The 24,900-nt window shown below is 42.9% G+C and overlaps 2 protein-coding genes across 4 annotated transcripts in view; one reads left to right on the forward strand and one right to left on the reverse strand.

Moving 5' to 3' along the window:
• Positions 1–1,700: 1,700 nt before the first annotated feature.
• Positions 1,701–11,112, reverse strand: Rpusd4 (RNA pseudouridine synthase D4). Of its 2 annotated transcripts, XM_052188726.1 has the most exons (7): positions 10,888–11,112; positions 10,388–10,553; positions 8,775–8,976; positions 5,815–5,908; positions 5,595–5,739; positions 4,424–4,521; positions 1,701–2,544 (listed from the first exon to the last, which is right to left on the reverse strand). In XM_052188726.1, exons 1-7 carry the CDS (start codon positions 11,074–11,076, stop codon positions 2,305–2,307), a joined length of 1,134 nt encoding a protein of 377 aa, XP_052044686.1. In that variant the 5' UTR covers positions 11,077–11,112; the 3' UTR covers positions 1,701–2,304. The 2 variants fall into 2 exon arrangements, with proteins under 2 accessions (XP_052044686.1, XP_052044687.1); XM_052188727.1 differs by lacking the exon at positions 5,815–5,908 and having other exon boundaries at positions 8,792–8,976.
• Positions 11,113–11,159: 47 nt separating this feature from the next.
• Positions 11,160–24,900, forward strand: part of Fam118b (family with sequence similarity 118 member B) — a 49,962-nt gene continuing 36,221 nt past the window's right edge. For both annotated transcript variants that reach the window (XM_052188729.1, XM_052188730.1), the window contains exon 1: positions 11,160–11,245. The gene's annotated coding sequence lies outside the window, so the exon portion shown is untranslated. The remainder of the gene's footprint in view (positions 11,246–24,900) is intronic.

Below are 24,900 nucleotides of genomic sequence, written 5' to 3' on the forward strand. Positions count from 1 at the left end.
AATGGCCAGCCCTGAAAACACTGCAAGCAGCATTATACAGACTTAGCAGGCTGCATTTATGTATTTAGGAATGCACACTGAGAAACAGACACACACACACACACACACACACACACACACACACACACACACACCAATTAAAAGCAATACTACAGAGCAATAGTGTTAAAAACTGCATGGTATTGGTACAGTGACAGGCAGGAGGATCAATGGAACAGGATTGAAGATCCAGAAATGAACCCACACACCTATGGCCACTTGATCCTCGACAAAGAGGCTGAAAACATCCAATGGAAAAAAGATAGCCTTTTCAACAAATGGTGCTGGTTCAACTGGAGGTCAGCATGCAGAAGAATGTGAATTGATCCATCCTTGTCTCCTTGTACTAAGCTCAAATCCAAATGGATCAAGGACCTCCACATAAAGCCAGACACTCTGAAGTTAATAGAAAAGAAACTGGGGAAGACCCTAGAGGACATCGGTACAGGGAGAAAGTTTCTGAACAGAACACCAATAGTATATGCTCTAAGAGCAAGAATTGACAAATGGGACCTCATAAAATTACAAAGTTTCTGTAAGGCAAAGGACACCATCAAGAGGACAAATCGGCAACCAACAATTTGGGAAAAGATCTTCACCAACCCTACATCAGATAGAGGGCTAATATCCAATATATATAAAGAACTCAAGAAGTTAGACTCCAGAAAACCAAACAACCCTATTAAAAAAAAGGGTACAGAGTTAAAGAATTCTCAACTGAAGAACTTCGGATGGCAAAGAAGCATCTTAAAAAATGCTCAACTTCATTAGTCATTAGGGAAATGCAAATCAAAACAACCCTGAGATTTCACCTTACACCAGTCAGAATGGCTAAGATTAAAAATTCAAGAGACAGCAGGTGTTGGAGAGGGTGTGGAGAAAGAGGAACACTCCTCCACTGCTGGTGGGGTTGCAAATTGGTACAACCACTCTGGAAATCAGTCTGGCGGTTCCTCTGAAAACTGGGCACCTCACTTCCAGAAGATCCTGCTATACCACTCCTGGGCATATACCCAGAGGATTCCCCACCATGTAATAAGGATACATGCTCTACTATGTTCATAGCAGCCCTATTTATAATTGCCAAATGCTGGAAAGAACCCAGGTATCCCTCAACAGAAGAGTGGATGCAAAAAATGTGGTATATCTACACAATGGAGTACTATTCAGCCATTAGAAACAATGAATTCATGAAATTCTTAGGCAAATGGATGGAGCTAGAGAACATCATACTAAGTGAGGTAACCCAGACTCAAAAGGTGAATCATGGTATGCACTCACTAATAAGTGGATATTAACCTAGAAAACTGGAATACCCAAAACATAATCCACACATCAAATGAGGTACAAGAAGAAAGGAAGAGTGGCCCCTTGTTCTGGAAAGACTCAGTGAAGCAGTATTCGGCAAAACCAGAACGGGAAATGGGAAGGGGTGGGTGGGAGGACAGGGGAAGAGAAAGGGGCTTACGGGACTTTCGGGGAGTGGGGGGCTAGAAAAGGGGAAATCATTTGAAATGTAAATAAAAAATTATATCGAATTAAAAAAAAAGAAAGAAAGAGAGGTCATGGATGTCAAAGACTGGGCGGAAGGGCAGGACACATGGGAGGGTTTGGAGGGAAAAGGGAATGTATAATGATAATCTCAAAAAATTAAAAACACATATTTTAAAATGTTTTTATTTAGATAGCAATAGATTGGGAGATTTCACAGAAATATCTGGATTTCCTGGTTCTCTAAAAGAAAATAGTAAATTTGCCCACAGGGCAACAATCAACTGGAGCTCGTAACCCTTAGACAGTTTGTGTGTATGGTCTGTTGTCCCATCCACTGCCTTCCGCCCTGCCGGCTTCACTCACTTAGGCCTGTCGTTTGCCGCACCCAAACAAGCCTTCCACAGCTTCACTGCTAGGTGACAAAATCCCTGGGTCCTTGACATTTTTCCAAGGGAGCACTCCTGAGAGCTCAGCTTTCCGTCCTGTTGGATGAGGATGGCTCCTGAACACAGATTCCATCCTTTGCCTCTCCTTTACGGCTCAATCTGCTGCCTCCTCGGTGCTCCTCCATCTTGGTGGCCTACAGAGACTTCCAGCAGGCTTTCCCACATTACAGCCTGGCTGCCACAAATAAGACTTCAGTCTCCATTAAAAGTCCTGGAGCGGCCAAGTGTTTTAACTTATCCCACCTGGCTCTTGTCGTCTGCTCCAAGTGAGAAGTTAGCAGAATCCATGAAATAAATCCAGCAGAGATCCGGGGCCCGAGAGTCTTCACCGTGCCTCTCCATGCCTGGCCTCACTGCCTCGGCTTTGATCCGGATTTGGCATATCTAAGCCCAGACGGCGCAGAGAACATGCGAAGAAGTGAGGAGGCTTGCAGGCCAGGAGGAGGTCCTCTGTCCTGGAGCCCAGAGCGGGCAGGGTGAGCTGCCTGGCATGCAGGTGGAGCGGGATGTAGCGGGCCTTTGACTGCTGTAGTCCCAGCTTCTTCAGTGTGCCAGCAGAAAGTTTCTACACAGAGCAAAGTCACAGCCTCATGAGCATACCCAATGACTGTCTGTCTTTAACTAGCAAAGCGCTAACCCCTGAACCACTCAGGAACAGCTACCCTGCCAAGGGGGTATGTCTAGAAAGGGCTTAGAACCTAGGTAAGAAAAATCCAACCATACCAGAGAAAACTTTTATTGGTGAGTTTTCTGGCCTTTTAAGGAATGGGTGTTACTATTAACTAATAAAAATAAAATCTCCCCAAGGCTCTTTAGATAGCATGAAATGTAGCTTTTACTTTATCACAGGTTCCCAACAATATGTAAGGTTCTAACAACATATCCCATGGCTCTCTGAAGACAGTAACAACTCTGATACATTTAAAAGTTAGAAAATGTTCCAGAGTCTAGATACAATACTTCTCTGTCATGACCTACTTCAGGGTTTTAACAAAAGAAAAAAAAAAAATAAATCTGCCAAAACATTCGGGCTTTTTAAAAATCTTCTACATGCTTTGAATAATCATTTCAGAGCATTGAAAATTACATTTATTGCTATTGTTAAGACATGTAAATATCACATTTCTTGAGAACCCTCTATTACTTAAGGTCTGTCCTCCTCCTAAATGTATATATTTCTCCCTCTTCCTTTTTTCTTTTTTTTTTTTTTTTGGATTTGGTTTTTTCGAGACAGGGGTTTCTCTGTGTAGCCCTGGCTGTCCTGGAACTCACTCTGTAGATCAGGCTGGCCTCAAACTCAGAGATCCACCTGCCTCTGCCTCCCAAGTGCTGGGATTACAGGTGTGCGCCACCACCGCTTGGCTTCTCCCTCTTTCTTGATGCCCCTGTTTGTATCTATAGTAAAACCTTTACTAATAAATTCCAATGTTGCTTCAAAACAAATAGGAAAGAAATAAGTTCTTCCTGCATATGGTGGCCCCACCTTTTTTTTTTTTTTTTTTTTTTTTGAGACAGAGTTTCTCTGTGTAGCCCTGGCTGTCCTGGAACAAACTCTACAGAACAGACAGACAGGCTGGCCTCGAATTCAAAAATCTGCCTGTCTTTGCCTCCTAAGAGCTGGGATTAAAGGTGAGCACCACCATTGCCTGGCGAGCTCACTCCTTTAATCTCAGCACCTGGGAGATGGAGGCAGGTGGATCTCTGGGAGTTCAAGGCCAACCAGGCCTATACCATGAAATCCTGTCAGAAAAAGGCCAAGGAGCTCCAGATTGAAACGCTGAAGGCAAGGCCATTTATTGGTTTATTACTTCAATAAATAGTTTCTTCAAATCCAAAACCATAAAACCAAGGGTTGGGGGGAAGTTCCCTCTCTTATTTTGTTAAACAGGACACTGAGTTAAAGCAACGGTGACTGGAAAGATTAATGTCTGCCCACAGTCTTGGGCTTTTGAACATCTGGTCCATAATCGGTGGTGCTGTTTGGAGAGATTTAGATATTGTGAGGACAGTGGTTCTAAACCTTCCTAATGCTTAGACCCTTTAATACAGTTCCCCATGTTGTAGTGACCCCAACCATAAAATTATTTTTGTTTCTCCTTCATACTGTAATTGCTACTGAGCTTTATCTCAGTTCCTAAGAAAACATGTGTTTTCCGATGGCTGTGACGACCCACAGGTTGAGAACCGCTGTGCCAGAGGAAGCATATCCCTGGGTGGGCCTTGGGAGCTTAAGGCTTTGCTCCCAGTTTGCTCTCTTTCTGCCTCGTGCTTGTGTTTGAGACATGAGCTCCGCCCACCATGCTGGCTGCTTGCTGCCATGCTTCCCTACCACGATGGACACATATCCCTCTGGGACAGTTGCCAAAATTAACTCTTTCATATATAAATTGCCCTGGTCTCAGTGTTTTACCACAGTATCAGAAAGCTAATACAACCAGTATTACCTGAGGGGCCAACCTATTCCAGTCTGAGTACTTGTGATCCCCAAGGATTGGGCAATCCAACCCGAAGGACAGGTGAACTCGGAGCTGATGTTTTATTCCTTAGGAGAGAAAGGAAAGAACTTATGAGGACCAATAGAAATGATGTTATCGACACCTGCTTCAAGTCATATTAAATCAAGCGTAGTAAACTAGCAGTACCAATTACAATAAGGAATTATGGAATCAAAGTTGTGAAGTACCATCAAGTTCAGAAAATAAACATATGTACTCTGGACAGATATTACCATGACCTTACAGTTTACTATTGCCCCCACTTATTAATAATTTTACTATATAATCGTAAACTATTATTTTGCACATTTCTTTCTTTTTTTGTAGTGCTCAGGATTGGATCAGAGGCCTGTATTTCTCCCTCTGGCTCCCACCATTCCATTCTATTTTCTCTATAAATCTGCTACTCTAAGCACATCATGAGAGAAATCATACAGAATCTGACCTCTATGTCTAGCTTAGTTCACTTAGCATAATGTTTTCAAGGTTCATCCATGTAGTACATGTCACGATTTCATAATTCTTCTAAGTCTATGCTATTTCTCCACTGGTCCATCCTGGGCTACTACTATAAACACAGGGACACTAATACCCAAATATACCTTTATATACCCAGGAATAGAATTACTAGATCAAATGGCTTTCTTCTTTTTTTTTTTTATTTTTTTTGGTTTTTTGAGACAAGGTTTCTCTTTATAGTCCTGGCTGTCCTAGAACTCACTTTGTAGACCAGGCTGGCCTCAGACTCAGAAATCCACCTGCCTCTGCCTCCCAAGAGCTGGGATTAAAGATGTATGTCACCACCGCCTGGCGGCTTTCTTTTTTTTTATTTGATAAATGCTTCATATGTTTTTAAATAAAGCTATTCAAACTGTGTTCTCCTGAAGCTGGGCACAACTTCCTATAATTCCAGGACTTATGAGGCTGAGAATCACAGTTTAATGCCAGTGTAAGATAGAAAATATATTCCATCTATTCTGTTTCCCACAATCATTCCCACAGAAACCCTAGCTTCAGATCTGCACCAGAAGCTCAGGGTCATGCAGGTCAACTATACCCACAGCCTAGACACAGTATCTGTGGCTCAGAATAGGGAAGGACAAAGCATGGTGGTCCTTACCAGTAACAGGCTGCAGCTCCACAAGGGCAGAGGAGGGAGTGCTGCTAAGCACCTGGTACTGAGTTACAGCGACTTGCGCATCCCGGCTGGCCCGAACCTTTACCATTTTCCCATCGTCCAGTCGGTAACTCGGGGACAGTGTCATCTGAAGCCAAAGAGACCAAGATATGACTCCCAAGAAGAGAGAAAAACCCAATGCCTCAGGAGGCAGTGAACCTACCTTGTGGTGTTGTTGAGGCCCAGAAACTTCCTTCTCCACGATGGGGATATCCACGACTCCTGCCGAGGGCAGGGGAACACGTACTGTGATGGCCCTAAGGGTGACACGCATGGCTGCTTGAGCCACAAAAGCCAGGCAGAGCTGCTGGGAGCTGCGGGCTTAGAACCTTTCTCAAAGGACTGTCTTAACTACACTTTTACAGCTTCTTGTCTATGTGAAAGAGATTTAGAACAGGCCACTGAATTATGGCTGTAGTTTTTCTGACTTTTCTGACTAACACATAGGTAGGGACAGTAAACACAGACAGTTTACTGTGTCATTCTGTCACAATCTGTTTGTTCACCTAGTATGTGATTATATCCCGCTACCATTTATAATCAGAAGGGAAACAGAATATTAAATCCTAGTATCTTAGTTTTCTCTTCATGGTGCATATCCATGAATGATCACTTAATTTCCCCCCCCCCCCAAAGTATTCTACAATCAGTATGCATGATTTCAGCTTAGAAGTATCTAGCTCTCAGGGAGGCACTATATCATTATACCATTATTCCAGTAATTTGATTGTGAATTCCATTTATTTACAGAACTGGCTATACTTTCACACGAGGATCAAACTTGTGGTCTTATGCATGTTAGGTGCCCTAGCTCTCTCTATCCTGGGTATATAAAGGTATATTTGAGTATTAGCGTCCCTGTGTTTGTACTAGTAGCCCAGGATGGACCAGTGGAGAAATATCATAGAAGAATTATGAAATCGTGACATGTACTACTACATGGATGAACCTTGAAAACATTATGCTAAGTGAACTAAGCTAGACATAGAGTTCAGATTCTGTATGATTTCTCTCACGATGTGCTTAGAGTAGCAGATTTATAGAGAAAATAGAATGGTGGGAGCCAGAGGGAGAAATACAAGGCCTCTGATTCAAGCCTTGAAAACTTTAAAAGGTCTGGTGCTAAACTCACAGATATCAGGTATGAATGAGAACCACAGTGGATGAGTCATAGACATATAGATTCTCTGCCCAAAATGTAACATTTTTATTTCTATGTATGTATATCTGTATCTATCACAGGAGTGCAGGTGCCCACGAGGCCAGAGGTGGGTAATGGATCTCCTGAGGCTGGGCTTCTGAGTGGCTGGGAGCTGTCAGTTATGGGTGTTTGGATCCAAACTCAGAACAGCTGAAAGGGCAGCAAAAGGTCCTAACCCCTGAGCCATCTCTCCAGACCCCAGACCGATGTTTAAAGGGCTCCCTTGATCACAAAGTTCATGCACAATTTCTGAAACAAAAAGGACAAAATTCAAAGCATAGAATAATACTATAAATCAAGTATAAAATCATAATCCAATCCAATAGGAAAATAGCCAAGGAGAAATAGTCTCTTTTCAGAAAGGGAAATTCAAACAGAAAATAAACACAAAAGCCCTATCTAAGTGGCTTTTTAAAAATGCCTTGACGGACAGAGGGGGAGTGTGTATTCACCACTGCTGGTGAGAAGTGAAACTCACACATTTTTGGAGAGCAGTTTAGGTACTGTTAAAATTTTAAATAGGAGGCTGGAGAGATAGCTCAGAGGAAGAGGACCTTGAAAGGCTTTCAATTCCCAGCCCTCACATGTCAGCTAACAACCATCTGTAAGTCCAGTTCCAGGGATCCAGTACCCTCTTCTGGCAAGCATGTGGTGCAGAGACCAAAACCCCCACATACACGTGAAATAAAAACAAATTTCAAAAGAATACTAAAGAATGTTTAACATGCAAACTATTCAAATCTGCAGGTCTGTTTTTAAAGGAATATGCTCTAAAAAACACTGATGCAGAACAAGGTATGGAGATTTACGCCTGTGATCCCAGCACTCGGAAGATAAAGGTAGGAAGACCAAAGTTCAAGCTCAGGGCAAAGGTCAAGGTCAGACTGAGCTACCTGAAACCTGTCTCAAAAAGCAAGTCAGTAACTATCGAGATGGTTCAGCAGGTAGAGATACTCGCTGCTAAACCTGACACTCTCAGTTTGATCCCTGGACCCTACATAATGGAAGGGAAGAGCAAACTACATGTGTAGTGGCAAGCCTGTGCCCAAGTACGACAGACAGACAGACAGACAGACAGACAGACAGAGAAACACAAATAAATAAATGTTTAAAAAACAGCACTGCGGGGCTGGAGAGACAGTTTACCAGTTAAGAGCACTGACTGCTCTTCTAGAGGTCCTGATTTCAATTCCCAGCAACTAAATGGTAGCTCACAACCATCTATAATGGGTCCCGATGCCCTCTTCTGGTGTGTCTGAAGACAGCAACAGTATACTCGCCATATATATATGTGTGTATATATATATATATATACATATATATATATGTTATATATTATTATATATAATAAGTTCTTTAAAAAACAAACAATCAAACAAAAAAACAGCACTGGGTACAGTGGTGCAGACCTTTCTACCCAGCATTTGGGAGGGAGAAGCAGGTATATCTCTGGGACTCCAAGTCCATCCTGATCTATGTAGCAAGTTCCAGGCCAACCAGAGTTACAAAGTAAGACTTTTTATCAAAACTAACCAACCAACCAAAGGAGGTTGAGGAGATGGCTCAGCCAGGCTTTAGCAGTTCACACCTGCAATCCCAGTGTTCAAGGAGACAGAGACTAGTAGAACCTGGAGGCTAGCTAGTTCAACACTGAGTTTCAGGTTCAGTGAACCACCCTATCTCAATAAAAGAAAACAGGGAGTGACGGAAAAAGAACCCTGACTGCTGAATGTTTACATATGTGTGTGCACATAAGCACTCTTGTATCACTCAACATTCTAAGTACCACGCTGTTTCATATACTCTTTCTATCATCAGGAGTTCTAGTGCAGTGACCTCTATTAACAGCTCTGCAGTGCCGTGGACAGATTAAAGGGATGTCTTCCTCCATTGCACCCTACTGACAGTACTGGGCCTCATACCAGTACTTCTTTTCCACCTGGCGGGTTCTAAACAGCTCCTGGACTCCATGTGCCATGTCCTTCTCCCAAGCCAAAACCATCACACCCGTGGTTTCTTTGTCCAGACGGTGGCACAGATGCAAAGGTTCTGCCTTGTGGCCACGAAGCATCTTTGCCAAGATGGGCAGTACATCGCTGATGCAGAGCTGGACTCCAGGGCCACCTACGAAGGAAAGAGCCAGAGAGGCTGAAGAACTCTACTTGAGAGAACAATCTCTCAGTCTCAGATAACAATCACCTTTCAATCTGGACAGTTCAAACAATCGTCCCTATTTTCTACAGTTGTGCTATGAACACATGGTGAGGGTTACTAATATTAACAGGTCCAGAGATCTCAGCTATAAAATGAAACGCAGACCAACATTTTCAGACTACAAATTCAGAACTAGTATTTTAACGAGCACTCCGAGGCCTCAAGCAATATGTCTGGGAAACACCGTGGCTCTCTCTTCAGGTTCCGTGGGATCGAGAAGCTCTACTGGAACACTCCACAGGAGGGCTAAGAAGCTAAGAAGATGGGTTCCAGCTGGGTGATGGTGGTGCATACCTTTGATCCTAGCGCTCCGAAGGCAGAGGCAGGGGGATCTCTTCGAGTTTGAAGCCTACAGAGTTACAGGACAGGCAGGGCTACACAAAGACCCTGTCTCAAAACAAAACAAAACAAAACAAAACAACAAAAAAAGATGATGGGCTAAGATCAGACACCCCTGGATTTTACTATCTGTACTCACCATCCGACCTTTCCCGCTTTATCTATAAAATATAAATACCCAAAACAAATTATCCTCAACAGCTAAAAACCTAAGCAGAGAATAGTTAGGCAAAAATCCGTTAGGAAATCTAGGAGGAACTTCCACAGAGTCATTTATTCCAGCTAAAATATTTTTTGCTAAAATATTTACTTTCCTCCTGCAGATCTTTGACAAATGTATTTTTTTTTCTTTTCCATTCTGACTCAGTTCAGCCGTCCCCATCAGAGCATTCAACAGCATCAGGACAACTATTAAGTTCCAGCCCCTCTGGGGCTGTGTTAGGTACAGTCCAACACACAAATACACTGTTCCTCCGTCCCCCCAACCTTGTATATTATCTCCTCTTTCCCAGTTTTGTTTGTTCTTGATTCTCTACCTCTCTCATTTTGAAATGAGGTTTTGCTCTTGCTGAGGCTGATCTGAACACCGGATCCTCCCCCAGACCTGGGATGACAGACGCTCACTGTTTCCCATTTTTTTAAAACCATTTTGATGGAAAATAACTGTTAGACTGCCAGCAAACAGCTTCTTTGTGTTTCTCTGCAGCAATTTTTGTGGGAGGCTGCACACAGCCCACAGTTCAGAACTCAGCTTTTATATTTCTCTGCAATCATCCCTGTGGGAGGCTACATACAGCTCACTGTCAGATATTTGGAAGTGGGGACTAGACACTGGTTTGTGTTACCAGTAGTCACGTACATGGGATAATAAGGTTAAGTTAACTTGAACTCAATAGTGTCTCATAAATAAGGCTTCAGAGGTGACCCTACATGGAACAGGAAGCAGCAGCAGGTTCCTCTCCTTTGCCCCTATGGTTCTTACCATGGACAGGGAGACCATAGGGTTTATTAATGACCACAAGGTCGTTGTCCTGGTGGAGAATCCTTCGGCTCAGTTCCTTAGCAAGCACATTGGGGTGCACTCGCTGGAGCTGCTGTGTGAATCGCACTAGTTCCTGCACCCTCCGCTGAACGGGGTTTGTAGGCACCTAAAGAGAGAGAAGGGTGGAAAAGCTTAATGAAAAAGTGAAGCGCTGGGAATGGCCTTAAGTGAGATTTAGGTGGAAATTCGTGCAGGGAACGGCTGTACTGCAGAACTTGATTCATGTTTCCTTTGGGACCATACATAGCCGTCTGTCATCTGCATACCCACGCGGTGTTTGGGTCTGAGTCTGGCAGTGGCAAAAGTGCGGCATTCCAACTATCACACAGAAAAATCTCAACACCGATTTACTTGCGGTTACACGACCGGCTAACCATACCCCACACCTCAGAAAGCCGTGAGAGCATCGCCTCTCGGGAGTTGAGCTTCTCCAGACTCACCCGCACTCCTTTCGCCTTTTGCTCTTGTTTCTGGGCTCGGAGCTTCTCTGCCAATCTCTGAGCATTCAGGGGCTTAGAGGAAGTAGCGCTGGAACAAAACGACCTGGAGCCGAGAGGAAACAACCTCCCGGGACACGAACTCATACTTAGGATCTGGAGACCAGGCGCACCTAGCCAGGGCGCGGCCATCTTGCCGAGGGCGGGGCCGGCCAACCGGAGAGAAGAGAGGAGGAAGGGGTGGGAGCTCTGCTGATCACGTGGGCAGGCACCCCTGCGGGTCACGTGGGGCGGTGCGCGCTCAGTGCGGCTGCGCCGGCCGGTAGCTGCAGCTGGAGCGGTGGCGTTTGGAGCAGACGCGGTGAGTGTGTGGGGAAGCCAGGCTAGGGCTGGGAAATGCCGGTGCCCCAACGGTTTTCGCACGGCCCGGATCTCCATTCTTGGAGAGCACCGCCCTGGCAAGCGTGTCTCGCTTCGGGGCACGACTCCACTCAAAGACACTTCCCCGCCCCCGCGTCCTTAGATGTGAAGCTGGCTGTTCCTCAGTCTTTACCGGCACCTGCCTCGTCCCTCTTAGCAACCACATCCTCGGCGGGTCCTCAGACGGACGTGTGGTGTTCTTTCTCATTAACTTGCGGCTCGCCCTCTGGAGATCCCCGGATCTCTCATAGTCCAACCTCCCTCTTTGCGACTGCCAGCCCCTTTGTTTCGCGTTGTTGGTAACCATTCCTTCTCCCGAAGATGACGGTTCTTTTCCTTCATCCAGGACCCCCCACCCCGTATGTCCTACCTCGAGAGCACCACGGCTTTATTCTGACCTTCCTCTGGAGTTCGTTTCTTGGGGGGGTCTCCTCTTTCTTCCCTTCTCTACTCTTTCCAAAGAAAGTAAAGAGCACAGACCTTTCCCCTTTGCCTCCTTTAGTTTTTCCTTCCATAGCTTGAAACTGTCGAACCCTCTCTCTCTCTCTCCCTTTTCTACAAGAGACTCCCGAACCGCAAAAGACGACTCTCCTATCACCAAAGGGCAGCTGGGAATATGAACAGCTCTTTTGGAATGGTAATCTCGAAAACACATTGGGATGCGTCTGCCAGTTTGCTGGGGAAGCTGATGCTAAAGGAATGTCATGAGAACTAGTGACTCTTCTTTCAAGATAGCCAGATTGCATTTCAGTTAGAGAATGAGTAATTGAATTAGGCTTGGATCTTTCTCCCTCCAAAATGGGCTAGCAGAAGGAAACCATATTACGTGTGAAACAGTTGAGCAGGTGAATAACCTCAGAAGACTAGAAGTTGAAAAATTTAAACTTCATGTGATAGTTAGGTCTTTGAAACTTCTTGAGAAAACCCTTGCAGGTGGTATTGTCGAGAGGAGTATGGTAATATAAAGCAGGACAGATCAAAGAGTAAAGTATACCCGGGGAAACCAACTAGGCCGCTGTAGTATAGATGATCATTAATGAGGTCATGTCCCATGTCCCTTTTCCTTCTAACTAAGTACTGTCCTTGGAATGTGAATTACCAGTTATATAGTCAAGGTGTGCCATAGGCTGTTGATGTGAATTTTTTTTCATCCCCAAACCTGTTAATATAGTAAGCTCACAAATATTTATGAGACTGCAGTATTTCTGAGTTAGGTTGGTTTGGTGTTGTTGTTGTTTGCTTTCTATCTGTCTGTCTTAAAGGTCTCACGTTGTAGACCAGTCTAGTCTCGAATTTACAGAACTTTGTCTCTGCTTCCCTAGTGCTAGAATAAAAGACCACACCCCCACACCCAGCCTGTTTATAAGCATTTTGAAGAGTTATATTTCTGTCAGGGTTTTGACATGAAGAATGAAGGCAGAGAATGGTGGGAAGACGTGTCTGTATTTCTGTAGTAAGATAAGTGATCTGGATACAGTTCCATGGGAACAGTTTGGGAGACACTGTTTCTTCTATTAGTGGCTTTGTCCCCTCTAGCTAATAAATTCACAAGCACATATATAAAAGTTGAGAAATTCCACTCTAAAAGAATTAACCTTTCTGATAAGCTCCATTTCCTGTTCTAATGTCAGTAAACTGTTGAGGATCATGTGTTAGTCACATGAAAGCCCTTTTTCCCAAGACTTGGACATCGATACTTAAAATCACATCATTACATTAATTACACTCCTATACTAGGTTAGGACCTTTGTGGTTTAGAAGACGGTTTGAAAAAAATGTTTTATACCTTTACCTTTCCTGCACTGTTCAAGAATTAATACTTGTTTTTTACCGCATTGGCCTTCTGTGGCAGGAAACAGAGCAAAGAAACAACTCAGATGTCATTGTTAGCGACACAAAGCTGTGCTCTTAGTTTTAGGCACACTCTGTAATGCCTGAAAATAAAGACACCAGTCACTGAGAGGAAAAGACTTCATCTGAAAGTTTCAAGGAAGAATGTAAAAATTTCAGTTTTGCTGTTTATCTGTACATGTGATTATAAAAGTTACAATTTCCTTAATGCTTCTCCCGTGAGTCATGGCATTTCACAATTTAAAATAGAGTTAGGGCCTGGTGTGGCAGTGCATGCCTTTAGTCCCAGGCCTCAGGGACAGAGGCAGGGGCATCTTTGTCTTAAGCCTGGCCTACGTAGCAGGTTCCAGGATAGCCAGAACTACATAGAGAGACGGTGTCAAACCAAAACTGTATATGTACCTACATCCTTCTATCCTTAAAACCTGTATTCTCTTCCTCATTTGAGAAATCCCAGCCAGAGCTATTTGAGGCATTCTCTACTTCCTCACCCATTTCATGTTGTCTTTTTGATTAGAAACACCTCTTGTCCAAAAGGTTTTTTCTGCCCAAGGAAGGTAACATTGTTACTGGGTCATCAGTCTTGCAGAGTTCAGATCTAGTCAAACAGTGTATTTATATAACTACATGAAGAACCTGACAGTTGGCTCAGTTTGTAAGGGTACCTGCCACCAAGCCTGACAGCTGAGTCACACGCAGAACCGTTGTCTTCTCACTTCACGTGTATGGATGCACATGCAGGCACACACACATACAATAAATAAATGCAATAAAAAAATTTTTAAACATAACTTTTAAAAATAACTTTTATAGGATGTTTGTTATCCTATAGAAAAGCACAAAAGCTGCCTTAGTATTTCATAAATATAGACAATAACTGATTAATAAGGAACCTTAAGCACCATACATGGAAGACTGGTTAGTTGCAGAATGCTACATTGTGCTCCTGAACCAACAAATTTGCCAGTTTTAGATTAACAAGGGATTCCATTTGCCTGAGAGCAGGAAGTGCTTGGACATTGTTTTATGGATTTAGGAAGATTAAGAGAAGCGATTAGAAGAACTTGCTGGTGGTTTCCTGGAAAGTGCAGTCCTGGGAGCTGACAATACTGGGCTAGTCCCCATTAAGTTGCTTTCAACTTGACAGGTAGTTTTGTTTTTTGTTTTTTGTTTTTTTTTTTTATTTAACAGTTGACCTTTTTTATACAACTTTAAGTATACCTTTAAACTTTATCTAAGAGCACTTCACAACCTCTCTTTTGAACTTAACAAATGAAGTTTATTTCAGATTTACCTTGAATGTATTTAGCACCAACACAAAGAATCTAGATTTTGTTCCTCCCTAGCATCTCCTCCCCCATTTCTCTACTGAGCTGATGTTTGTGTTTGGAGTTTACCTTTTACCTAATGAATGGTATTAGGATGATACATAAGGTTTCCTAAGTGGGGGCTGTTGGGGTGGCTGAGCCTGTAAAGGTGTTTGCTCCCTCAAACTCCATAAGGTAGAAGGAGCAAACCTACTTCGTAAAGTTGCCTTCTGACCTCCATGTGCTCCTGGGGCACACATGCCACACCCCAACACACAAATAATTTAAAAAAGACTTCCTAGGCCAGGTGTGGGGCACACACCTTTAATTCCACCACTTGGGAGGCAGAGGCAGGTACATCTCTGTGAGTTTGAGGCCCACCTGGTTTACATAGTGAACTCCAGGGCAGCGTGGTGGGACCCTGTTTCTATAACTTTATAACTTTATAAGGTAGGTTGTGGATGTGGATAGTAATTATTTTTTTCAAAGCAGCTGTTTTCTTTCTTTCCTTTTTTTTTTCTTTTTAAAGACAATACCTGACTGTGAAGTCCATGCTATCTTAGAACTTACCAGACTAGCCTCGAAGTCTTGGTCTTCCTGAATCAGTCTTATGAGTGCTAGGATTACAGGCCTGCTGCCACACCCAGCCACAAACCAGCACTTCCTAGAAAGTCATTTGTTCTTCTGTTGCCTCATACTTTTATCTAGCTTTTAACCAATGATCCAGAGGGTGTAGCTTATACTAGTGCTTCCTGGATTTTGTCATTTAGTGAAGCTTGGAGGTGGTAGCTATGTCACTAGAGAAAGCTAGAGGTAGACCAAATGAGGCTACTAGCCTAGGAGTTCAGTCTGTCCACAGTCTCCAGCCCAGTAACACCAAAGGCTGGAGAGATACTTCCCTGCCCTGAGATAGTATGGCCACATCGTACATTCAAGGTCCTTACTGAACACCTACTGTGAAGACATTTTTCTCAGTTTGGTTTCTTGTTTGCTATGCTTATGCCTCTACTAATTACTCTTGGCTAGTTTCTACTTACAGGTCCTATGTGTTCTAGTACAGTGGCTTTCTATCAGGGTGTGCATAGCAGGTAATGGATTAAAAAGATGAAAAAAATGTTTTTTTTTTCTGTTGTGTGAGATTGGGCACAGTCTTGACCTGCATATTTAGAAAAAGTAAAAACTAAAATCAAAGGTGATGTACTAGGAATGAGTGTTTCCATAAATAATTTTATTTTATGCTTTCTGTTATAAAAATAATAGTCATAGAATGGATAGCATAACAGTTAAAACTGGCAGCATTCATAGGTCTCATCAAACCATATTATTATCATGGCTTTTCTCTAGTTTTTTATGTACTCTCTTTTCCTAAACTGTGAAAATTTAAATGAGTAAATAGAAGTAAAGTTGGTATGATATCGGGCTTGCCATTATTTTCATCTCAGATCACCAGAGGCAGCCGGATATAAGAGGTCAAAGGTCATCTTCAGTGAAAACAAGGCCAACCTAAGTAAGCTACATTAAGATACTCTCAAAAAAATGTAAATAAAAAATATATCAATAAAAAAAAAGGAAAAAAAAAAGATACTCTCAAAAAAGCAAGCAAAACAAAACCCCTCAGGTGCGGAGGGGAGCAGGTGCTAAACTCCCATCAATGGATGAACCCCCATCTATGGATCACCTATTCAACAATTAACCAACATAGGACCAATCTTATCTAAACCTATACCCAGTGTCTTCCCCATCCCCTCTCCATCCCAGATAGTTCTGGCTCAAATCCCAGATAGTTTATTTGAAACTTTGTTACCCATTTGTAAAAAGTAAGATCTTGTTTTTTAGCACAACCACAATACCATTACCACACTTAAAAAGAAAACAAAATTGTTAATGTTGCCAAACTGTAAATAAATGTCGCTCTTTTTAGCAGCTGAATAGACTAGCTGCATCCAAGAAGGAGCAGCACATCTTGTATACACTTGTTTTGGTGATGATATGAATCACATTCAGAGATTTATGCATGTTAGCCAATGCCTATGCACATAAGCTTTTAATTAGGGAAACTATATTTTTCATTAGAAAAATAATACAGAATGGTGATCCCAAAGAGACTTGTGACCTGTAAGTCTTGTAGATGACAGAGTGCAAGGTGGCCAAGAACCATTTGGAGACAGGCAAACTGGTTTCAGTGTATGCATTTTTATATAATCTAATTTTCCACTATTTTTGTTGCTTTGGGGTAATTTATTGGTGTTTTGAGATAAAGGTCTTACTGTTAGCCCTTGCTTGGCCTCATAGACACTTGTAACGGGCTATCTTCAAACTTGAGTTGGTTCTCTTGCCCAGCTGTTTCCACTATTGTTTTTTTTTTTTTTTGATAAGGTCTCATTGCTTATAGCCCAGGCTGTTCTCAAAGGCAAGATCCTCCTGCCCTAACTTCCTCAGAGCCAGCAGTAGAGGTGTAAGCCATCATGCCCAAATGAGTATGTACATCACTTGGTCTTCACACAATTAGATTGTGGTTGGAGACTTTGTCATTGATGAACACTGAAGTTTCACATCCTCAGTCTTTATTTGTAAAATGGATTAATACCTGCCTAATAAGATTGTTGTAATAAGCAGCAAGATAAATTTATATAGTGTCTAGTGTGCATTAGGTACTTCAATTATTAGTCTCAAATTGTATTAGACCTTTGCGACAATGTGACCAAGTACCCAAGAACAGTAGTTTAAAGGAGGAAAGATTTGTTTTGTCTCATGTGTCCAGAGGTAAGTCCATCATGGTGGAGGGAGCCTGGTGGAGCAGTTGGGTTGACCAGGAAATAAGGAAGAGTCCAGAGTCAATTCAAGCAAAATTTTGGTTTATTGGGAAGCAGCAGTCAGGACTTTGGAGTTCACTGGTCCCAAGAAGGGCCGGGTGTCAGTGAAGTTGCTCCTGTCATAGGGAGGAAAACAGAGAGGGTAAGAGAGAAAGCTTGAGTCCAGAGAAAAGATGCAGAGGAAGTGGAGAGACCAAAATGTCAGCATTAAATAAGGTAGCTTCTTGGGGAGGGGAAGTGCAACCCCTAGGCTAGAGGTCAGGTATCCCCTGTAACAGGGACTGAGGGATAATGGGAGAAACTGGAGGACAGGTCTGCTTTGGTATGTAAAACATGTACCTATACTGGGTGGTTTTGTGTGTCAACTTGACACATGCTGGAGTTATCACAGAGAAAGGAGCTTCAGTTGGGGAAGTGCCTACATGAGATCCAATTGTGGGGCATTTTCTCAATTAGTGATCAAGTGGGCAGGGCCCCTTGTGTGTGGTACCACCTTTGGGCTGGTGTTCTTGGGTTCTGTAAGAGAGCAGGCTGAGCAAGCCAGGGGAAGCAAACAAGCCAGTAAGGAACATCCCTCTATGGCTTCTGCATCAGCTCCTGATTCCTGGACCTGCTTGAATTCCAGTCCTGACTTTCTTTTGTGATGAACAGCAATGCAGAACTGTAAGCTCAATAAACCCTTTCCTCCCCAACTTGCTTCTTGGTCATGATGTTTGTACAGAAATAGAAACCCTGACTAAGACAGGCATATTCATGACCTTGCTTGTGGACATGAGATATTTGTGTCAGGTTGACAAGGGGTGGATTGTAGTGGCTATTTCTGGTTGTCAATTTAACTATATCTGGAATGAACTATAATCCAGAATCGGAAGGCTCACCTGTGATCCTAATCTGGAGGTTGGGTGATACAAGTTTCTGACCCGACTCTTGGCATGGAGATCTTGAGGCATAGTGGCTATAAATCCCGGAAGAGTTAGACAGGGAGATCTCTGAGTTCAAGGTCGTTTGGGACAAAGCAAATCCCAGATCCAGGCATGGTACATACACCTTTAATCTGGGCCACACCTTCTGCTGGAGACCTACATAAGGACATTGGAAGAAGGAAGATTTGCTCTCTCTGCCTGCTTGTCTTGTGGAACTGAGCAACTGCTAGATCCTTGGACTTACATTCACAGCTGCTGCTGATCATTGTTGGGGAGTTGGACTACAGACTGTAAGTCATCAACAAATTCCCTTACTATATAGAGACTACCCATACCCATTCCTTACTACATAGAGACTTACCCACAGACTAAGTTCTGTGACTCTAAAGAACCCTGACTAACACTGAATTCCAATACCCCAGCCTTTTATTGGTCCTAAATGAATAAGAGGTAACTACTTCTTGCTGACATTGGGGCACCATTATTTGGGGAGGGTTGAAAAAGCTGGAATGTTGACTGGATCTGGGATGAGCAGGATGCTATCCAAGCTCTGTAGGACCATCTGGGGCTAGAAAAGTGAAGGCCCAGTTGAAGCAGTTTGTGAGGATACCTGAGGAGCATCTGTGCTTTGGAGCTGTTCTGGGTGCAAGAAACACCTGGGCAGAAGAAAAAGTTAAGGAGCTTAGGAGAAAAGCTTTTTCTTGGGTGTACAGTTGAAACTTTAAGGCACATGACCTTGGTATTTGGAGAAGGGAGGGTGGTCCCAGGACCAGGGAAAGAAGTGCTCCCACCCTCAGGAATTGGCTGGTAGGGAAGGAAACAGGCTGTTGATTGGCAGTACTTACCTAGAATCCGTTTGACCTGTGAGAGGTGGATTCAAGTGGACTCCCCGAAGCTTATAAGAATCTTTTTAAGTTTACAAATGAGATACATTTTAGGTATAGTAGTATTACTACTGCTTAATTTAAAGCTCTGAACTTTAAAGTCTATACAGCAGGACAGGGAGGAGAGAAAATCTGAAGCATATTTCATTGCTCCCATATACCTTACCTTTCTGTCACCATTCAAGTTTTTCCCGTCCTTCATAACTTGGAATTACCAACCTCAGAACACATTCCTAGACCCTTGACCAGGGTTTTGTTTTTAGAAAGTTTTGTATCCTTTGTATCCTTGCACTAGCTCCCAGGGGCATGCACCAGTGATGACCTCCTCCAGGTGGCTTCCACTCCTTTCCTTTCTCCACTTGCAGCCTATCAATTCTGTTGTACTGTGATCCTATCAAAGGATCTGCTCAGTGATCAGGTCGGAACCCGTGTGATCCAGTTGTCGCTGGAAATCCCCACACAGACATACTCAGAAGTGTACCTGCTTGAGGGGGGTTCTTTTTTGGGGGGGGGTGGATTTGGTTTTTTTTTCGAGACAGGGTTTCTCTGTATAGTCCTAACTGTCCTGGAACTCACTTTGTAGACCAGGCTGGCCTCAAACTCAGAAATCTGCCTGCCTCTGCCTCCCAAGTACTGAGATTAAAGGCGTGCGCCACTACTGCCCAGCTATTTGCATTTTCAAAACTGTTATATTTTAAGGTACAATGTAAAGATCAAAGTATTCCTTTGTTTTGTTTTTGTTTTTAATGCCCTTTAAGTTTTTATTTGTATAAAATTGATACATGCTTAGAAGATCAAAGTATTCTTATGGGGAAATGAGCATACACCAGAAAGGTAGATATACTTTCTAGACTATCAACAGAGAAAAGTTAAGGACTTTTAAAACCACATGGTAGATAAAAACCAAATGTTAAGATCCTAAGAAAATTAAAGGTGTATTTTTAGCAGCATTTTCCTGTTTGTAGGGAATTTAAGTAAGAACAAATTAAAACTGTGTATACTTTCATTGTTAATGGCTGGTACATGATGGTAAGCTTGTCCTGGTACCATTGTTATATGTAGTGTGTGTTTCACTGGGTGGTGGTAGCACATTTACACTATTAACTGATTTAGAAAAATTGATCCGCTCAAAGTTTACCAATCCCAGTATATTGGTCCCTACATTTCTGAAAAGTGGTAAGAGCTACTTGGGGACACGGGCATGATGGTTCGTGCCTGTCATTCTAGCACTTGGGAAGTCGAGATAGGAGGCTTGCTTTGAGTTCATGGCCAGGCTGAGCTACATAGTAAGGCTGTTTTATGTTTTAAGCAAGGAATCATTCGCCAGATCTCTGCTGTAGAGATTCTGATTTGGTGACTTAGAGCCCAGGAATTAGTTTCTTTCCCTTCTGCTTGCCCAAACTAGCATTTTGTTTATGGATGTTCCAGACAAAGGTAAAGTTCCTAAAACAATGTAAGAAAAGTAATGGCCAGTTTTAATTATTGCTACTTTACAATAGTGTTCTGCCAAATAGTGTTCCCTGTTGAGCCATGCAGTCTCTTCCGCCTGTGGTTCTCTGTGTTTAGTTTGGCCTACACTTCAGTTTTCACCTGCCTCTGTTATTTTTCCTCACGAGTGTGCCAGCATGCTTCTCACATACGTATCAGTCACATGGTGAGTTCAGCTGCATCCTGCCTGTCGGTTGGAGCCCTGCCTCTCCCGCCTACCTTTACTGTTTCTTAGGAGCATGCCCAACTGCTGGCCTGGGCCTGCGCTTTTCTTTCACCTCCTTCCTATGTGAAACTGTGTCCTCTTCTGGCTTATCTCCTTGATTTATTGACGCACACACCCCAGTAATTTCCTGAGAAGTATTAGATGACTTGGTTCTGCCTGCCTTCTTAATGGTTCAGCAGCATAGAAAAATGAAGATTTGAAGTAATTGTCATGCAGAAAGTTGAGACATTGCTCTGCTATCTTCTGGAAAAGGTTATTGCTCTAGAGACACCATTCACATACTTTATACATGATCTTATTTCTTTTTCTCCCTCCTTGAAGCTACGAGGATGCTCTCTGCCCTGACACCATGTAGTTTCATGGTAGTATCTAATGAGGTGGGCTTTCCTCTATGTTGTTGCCATGTTGCAGTGGGCCGTTCATGTTCTTCAGCTCTAAGAATCGTCAGCTTTTCTCCTTTCCTTCTGTTCTTTGTTGCTGTTCTCTCCCTTCCTTGTCCTTCCCTCTCCCTCTTTTACTGGTTTTCCTTTCTCACCCTTTCTCTTACTGCTATACGATCCTGGTCTCTATCCTCCCTTTCTCTCCACCCCTTTCCTCTCTCACCCTCTCTCCTCTCTATATATTGTAAGCTGGCCTTGAACTCACTAGCTGAGTAGTCCTTGAACTTGGATCCTCCTACTTTTACCTCCTAAGTGCTGGGAATTACAAGCCTCTGCTACCAGGTCAGAGTTTGATTCTTTTCTTTAAGATTTGTTTATGTATGTGAGTTTACTGCTGTCTTCAGACACACCAGAAGACAGGACCTCTGGAAGAGTAGTCAGTGCTCTCAGCCACTGAGCCCATCTCTCCAGCCCCTGAGTTTGCTTATTTTTTATACTGTATGCTCTTGGTATATGGATGTGATAGGCTGCAGGTGGAGGCATTGCAGCCTTTAGATTTTTCTCAGATCTGTGTATTAGCTCTACTTCCCACAAGTGACTGGAGGACTTTCACTGGAAACTCTGCCTGGTGGATGGCCCTTACCTCTGACATGCAGTGGCATGTTCCTTCTTCAGGTTGGCTTCAGAGCACCTGGATGAAGTGCTCTGTAAAAGTCAGGTGCCCCATCTCCCTTTCCCTTCTCTGTTGCTAGGAGTGTTTCTTACCTGGTTTACCCTCACCACTACTGTGGACTCCACCAGGGCTTGGGGGTTTGGTTTGGTTTGTTCTGTTCTATTCACCATCATAGAGAAGGGCCTTGAACTTAGTAGACACTTAGTAATTTGAGAAACAAATAAACTCTTTTATGATTTCTTTAGGGGTCTAATGATCCTGGCTGTCATTGACTCAAGTAATTTCAGATTTCATTTTACTTTTCTCTAAACCTTTGAACTGGGAGGTAGAGAAAATGAGATTGTTTTCTGGCTTAGCAGAGAATTGTGCAGCGAATAGACTTCATGCATATATATCTTTAGGTCTGCATCTAAAGTTCTCCATCTCTAAAAAGTCATTGAAAGTCCTCAGCTTTTTATAGTTTACAAAATTATTCTCTTGTTATTTTAGTGGAAGTACTAGGAAAGAGAGTATTAATTACATAAGGGCCAAAGTCAACAAATTTTATGAAGTGTTATGGAAGTGGGCACAATATCTGTACATAGCAAGAAGAAACCAAATTACCCATAAATTTCTTTAACTTTTTCAGATGTTTATGCTTCATATCTTAGTTATCTTTAGGTTCTCTGAAGTAAGTCAGCCTTTTGTTTCTTTGTTTGTTTGTTTGTTTGTTTGTTTTTTGGATTTGGTTTTTTCGAGACAGGGTTTCTCTGTATAGCCCTGGCTGTCCTGGAACTCATTTTGTAGACTAGGCTGGCCTCGAACTCAGAAATCCGCCTGCCTCTGCCTCCCAGAGTGCTGAGATTACAGGCATGTGCCACCACTGCCCGACTCAGTCAGCCTTTTAAACTCTGGCTGAAAAGCTTGATATTAGAAGTCACAAGTTAGTGCTCTGTTAACAGTGTTAATAGTGTTAGAGAATCCATAGGCACCTCACCCATGGGATGGAGCTGGAGAGCACCTGGTTGTCAGCTGCTTTCTCCCGGGGCTTCCCCGCATCCTGGTGCCTCACAGCCAGTTGTAAAAATGTACTGCTGCCCTGTCTTGCCACTGCTTGATTTTGTTCTTGTAGTTATAGGAGAGTATTCTAGTAAGTTCTCTACTGCTGAACCATACAGATCTTTGCCCCTTTCTCTTATAGAAACAAGACTCTTGCTAAGTTGCCCAGGCTGGCCTTGAGCTTCCTTGCTTCTACCTCTATACCTGGGATTATAAGTAGGTACTACCACGTCTTGCTCTATTTATATCATATTTGTCCACTTACGACAGGGTTTCTGTATAAAGCAAACTGGCCTCCACCCTTAAAAACATTACTTACACCTCCACATAAAGCCAGACACTCTGAAGCTAATAGAAAAGAAACTGGGGAAGACCCTTGAGGACATCGGTACAGGGGGAAAGTTCCTGAACAGAACACCAATAGCTTATGCTCTAAGATCAAGAATTGACAAATGGGACCTCATAAAATTACAAAGTTTCTGTAAAGCAAAGGACACCATCAAAAGGACAAATCGGCAACCAACAAATTGGGAAAAGATCTTCACCAACCCTACATCAGATAGAGGGCTAATATCCAATATATACAAACAACTCAAGAAGTTAGACCCCAGAAAACCAAATAACCCTATTAAAAAATGGGGTACAGAGTTAAACAAAGAATTCTCACCTGAAGAACTTCAGATGGCGGAGAAACATCTTAAAAAATGCTCAACTTCACTAGTCATTAGGGAAATGCAAATCAAAACAACTCTAGATTTCACCTTACACCAGTCAGAATGGCTAAGATTAAAAATTCAGGAGACAACAGGTGTTGGAGAGGGTGTGGAGAAAGAGGAACACTCCTCCACTACTGGTGGAGGAAACCCAGGTATCCCTCAACAGAAGAGTGGATGCAAAAAATGTGGTATACCTACACAATGGAGTACTATTCAGCCATTGGTACAACCACTCTGGAAATCAGTCTGGGGGTTCCTCCGGAAACTGGGCACCTCACTTCCGGAAGATCCTGCTATACCACTCCTGGGCATATACCCAGAGGATTCCCCACCATGTAATAAGGATACATGCTCTACTATGTTCATAGCAGCCCTATTTATAATAGCCAGAAGCTGGAAAGAACCCAGGTATCCCTCAACAGAAGAATGGATGCAAAAAGTGTGGTATATCTACACAATGGAGTACTATTCAGCCATTAGAAACAATGAATTCATGAAATTCTTAGGCAAATGGATGGAGCTGGAGAACATCATACTAAGTGAGGTAACCCAGTCTCAAAAGATCAATCATGGTATGCACTCACTAATAAGTGGATATTAGCCTGGAAAACTGGAATACCCAAAACATAATCCACACATCAAATGAGGTACAAGAAGAATGGAGGAGTGGCCCCTAGTTCTGGAAAGACTCAGTGTAGCAGTATAAGACAAAACCAGAACAGGGAAGTGGGAAGGGGTGGGTGGGAGAACAGAGGGAAGGAAGGGGGCTTATATGACTTTCGGGGAGTGGGGGACCAGAAAAGGGGAAATCATTTGAAATGTAAATAAAAATATATCAAATAAAATTTTTAAAAAAATTTTAAAAAAACCCAAAAAACATTACTTACTTTTATGTATTTGAACGTTTTGCCTGCACCTGTGGACGTCTATCCACCACATGCATGCAGTGCCGAAGGAGGTCTGAAGAGGGTTCAGAGTCCCTGGTACTAGGGTTATAGACCTTTGTAAGCTGCCATGTGGGTGCCAGGAGTCAGTCTTGTGTCCTGGAAGAGCAGCCTGTGTTCTTAACTGCTGAATCATCTTTCTAGCCATATCCTCCACTTTTTGGCCTTGGTTTCCTTGGGTGCTGAGGTTACGGTGTACACAGCCATGCCCAGCACTGATTGTTTTTAAAAGTTAATTTTGCTAAGATACTAATTTCGGTGAGGGAGGAACTGGCAGGAAAATACTACAAAAGGGATTGTAAGAATAGGACAAAGCAGGCTGGAGAGATGGCTCAGTGGTTAAGAACACTGAC

This window comes from Apodemus sylvaticus, chromosome 7 (assembly GCF_947179515.1).
Source record: "Apodemus sylvaticus chromosome 7, mApoSyl1.1, whole genome shotgun sequence".
Classification (NCBI taxonomy): Eukaryota; Metazoa; Chordata; class Mammalia; order Rodentia; family Muridae; genus Apodemus; species Apodemus sylvaticus.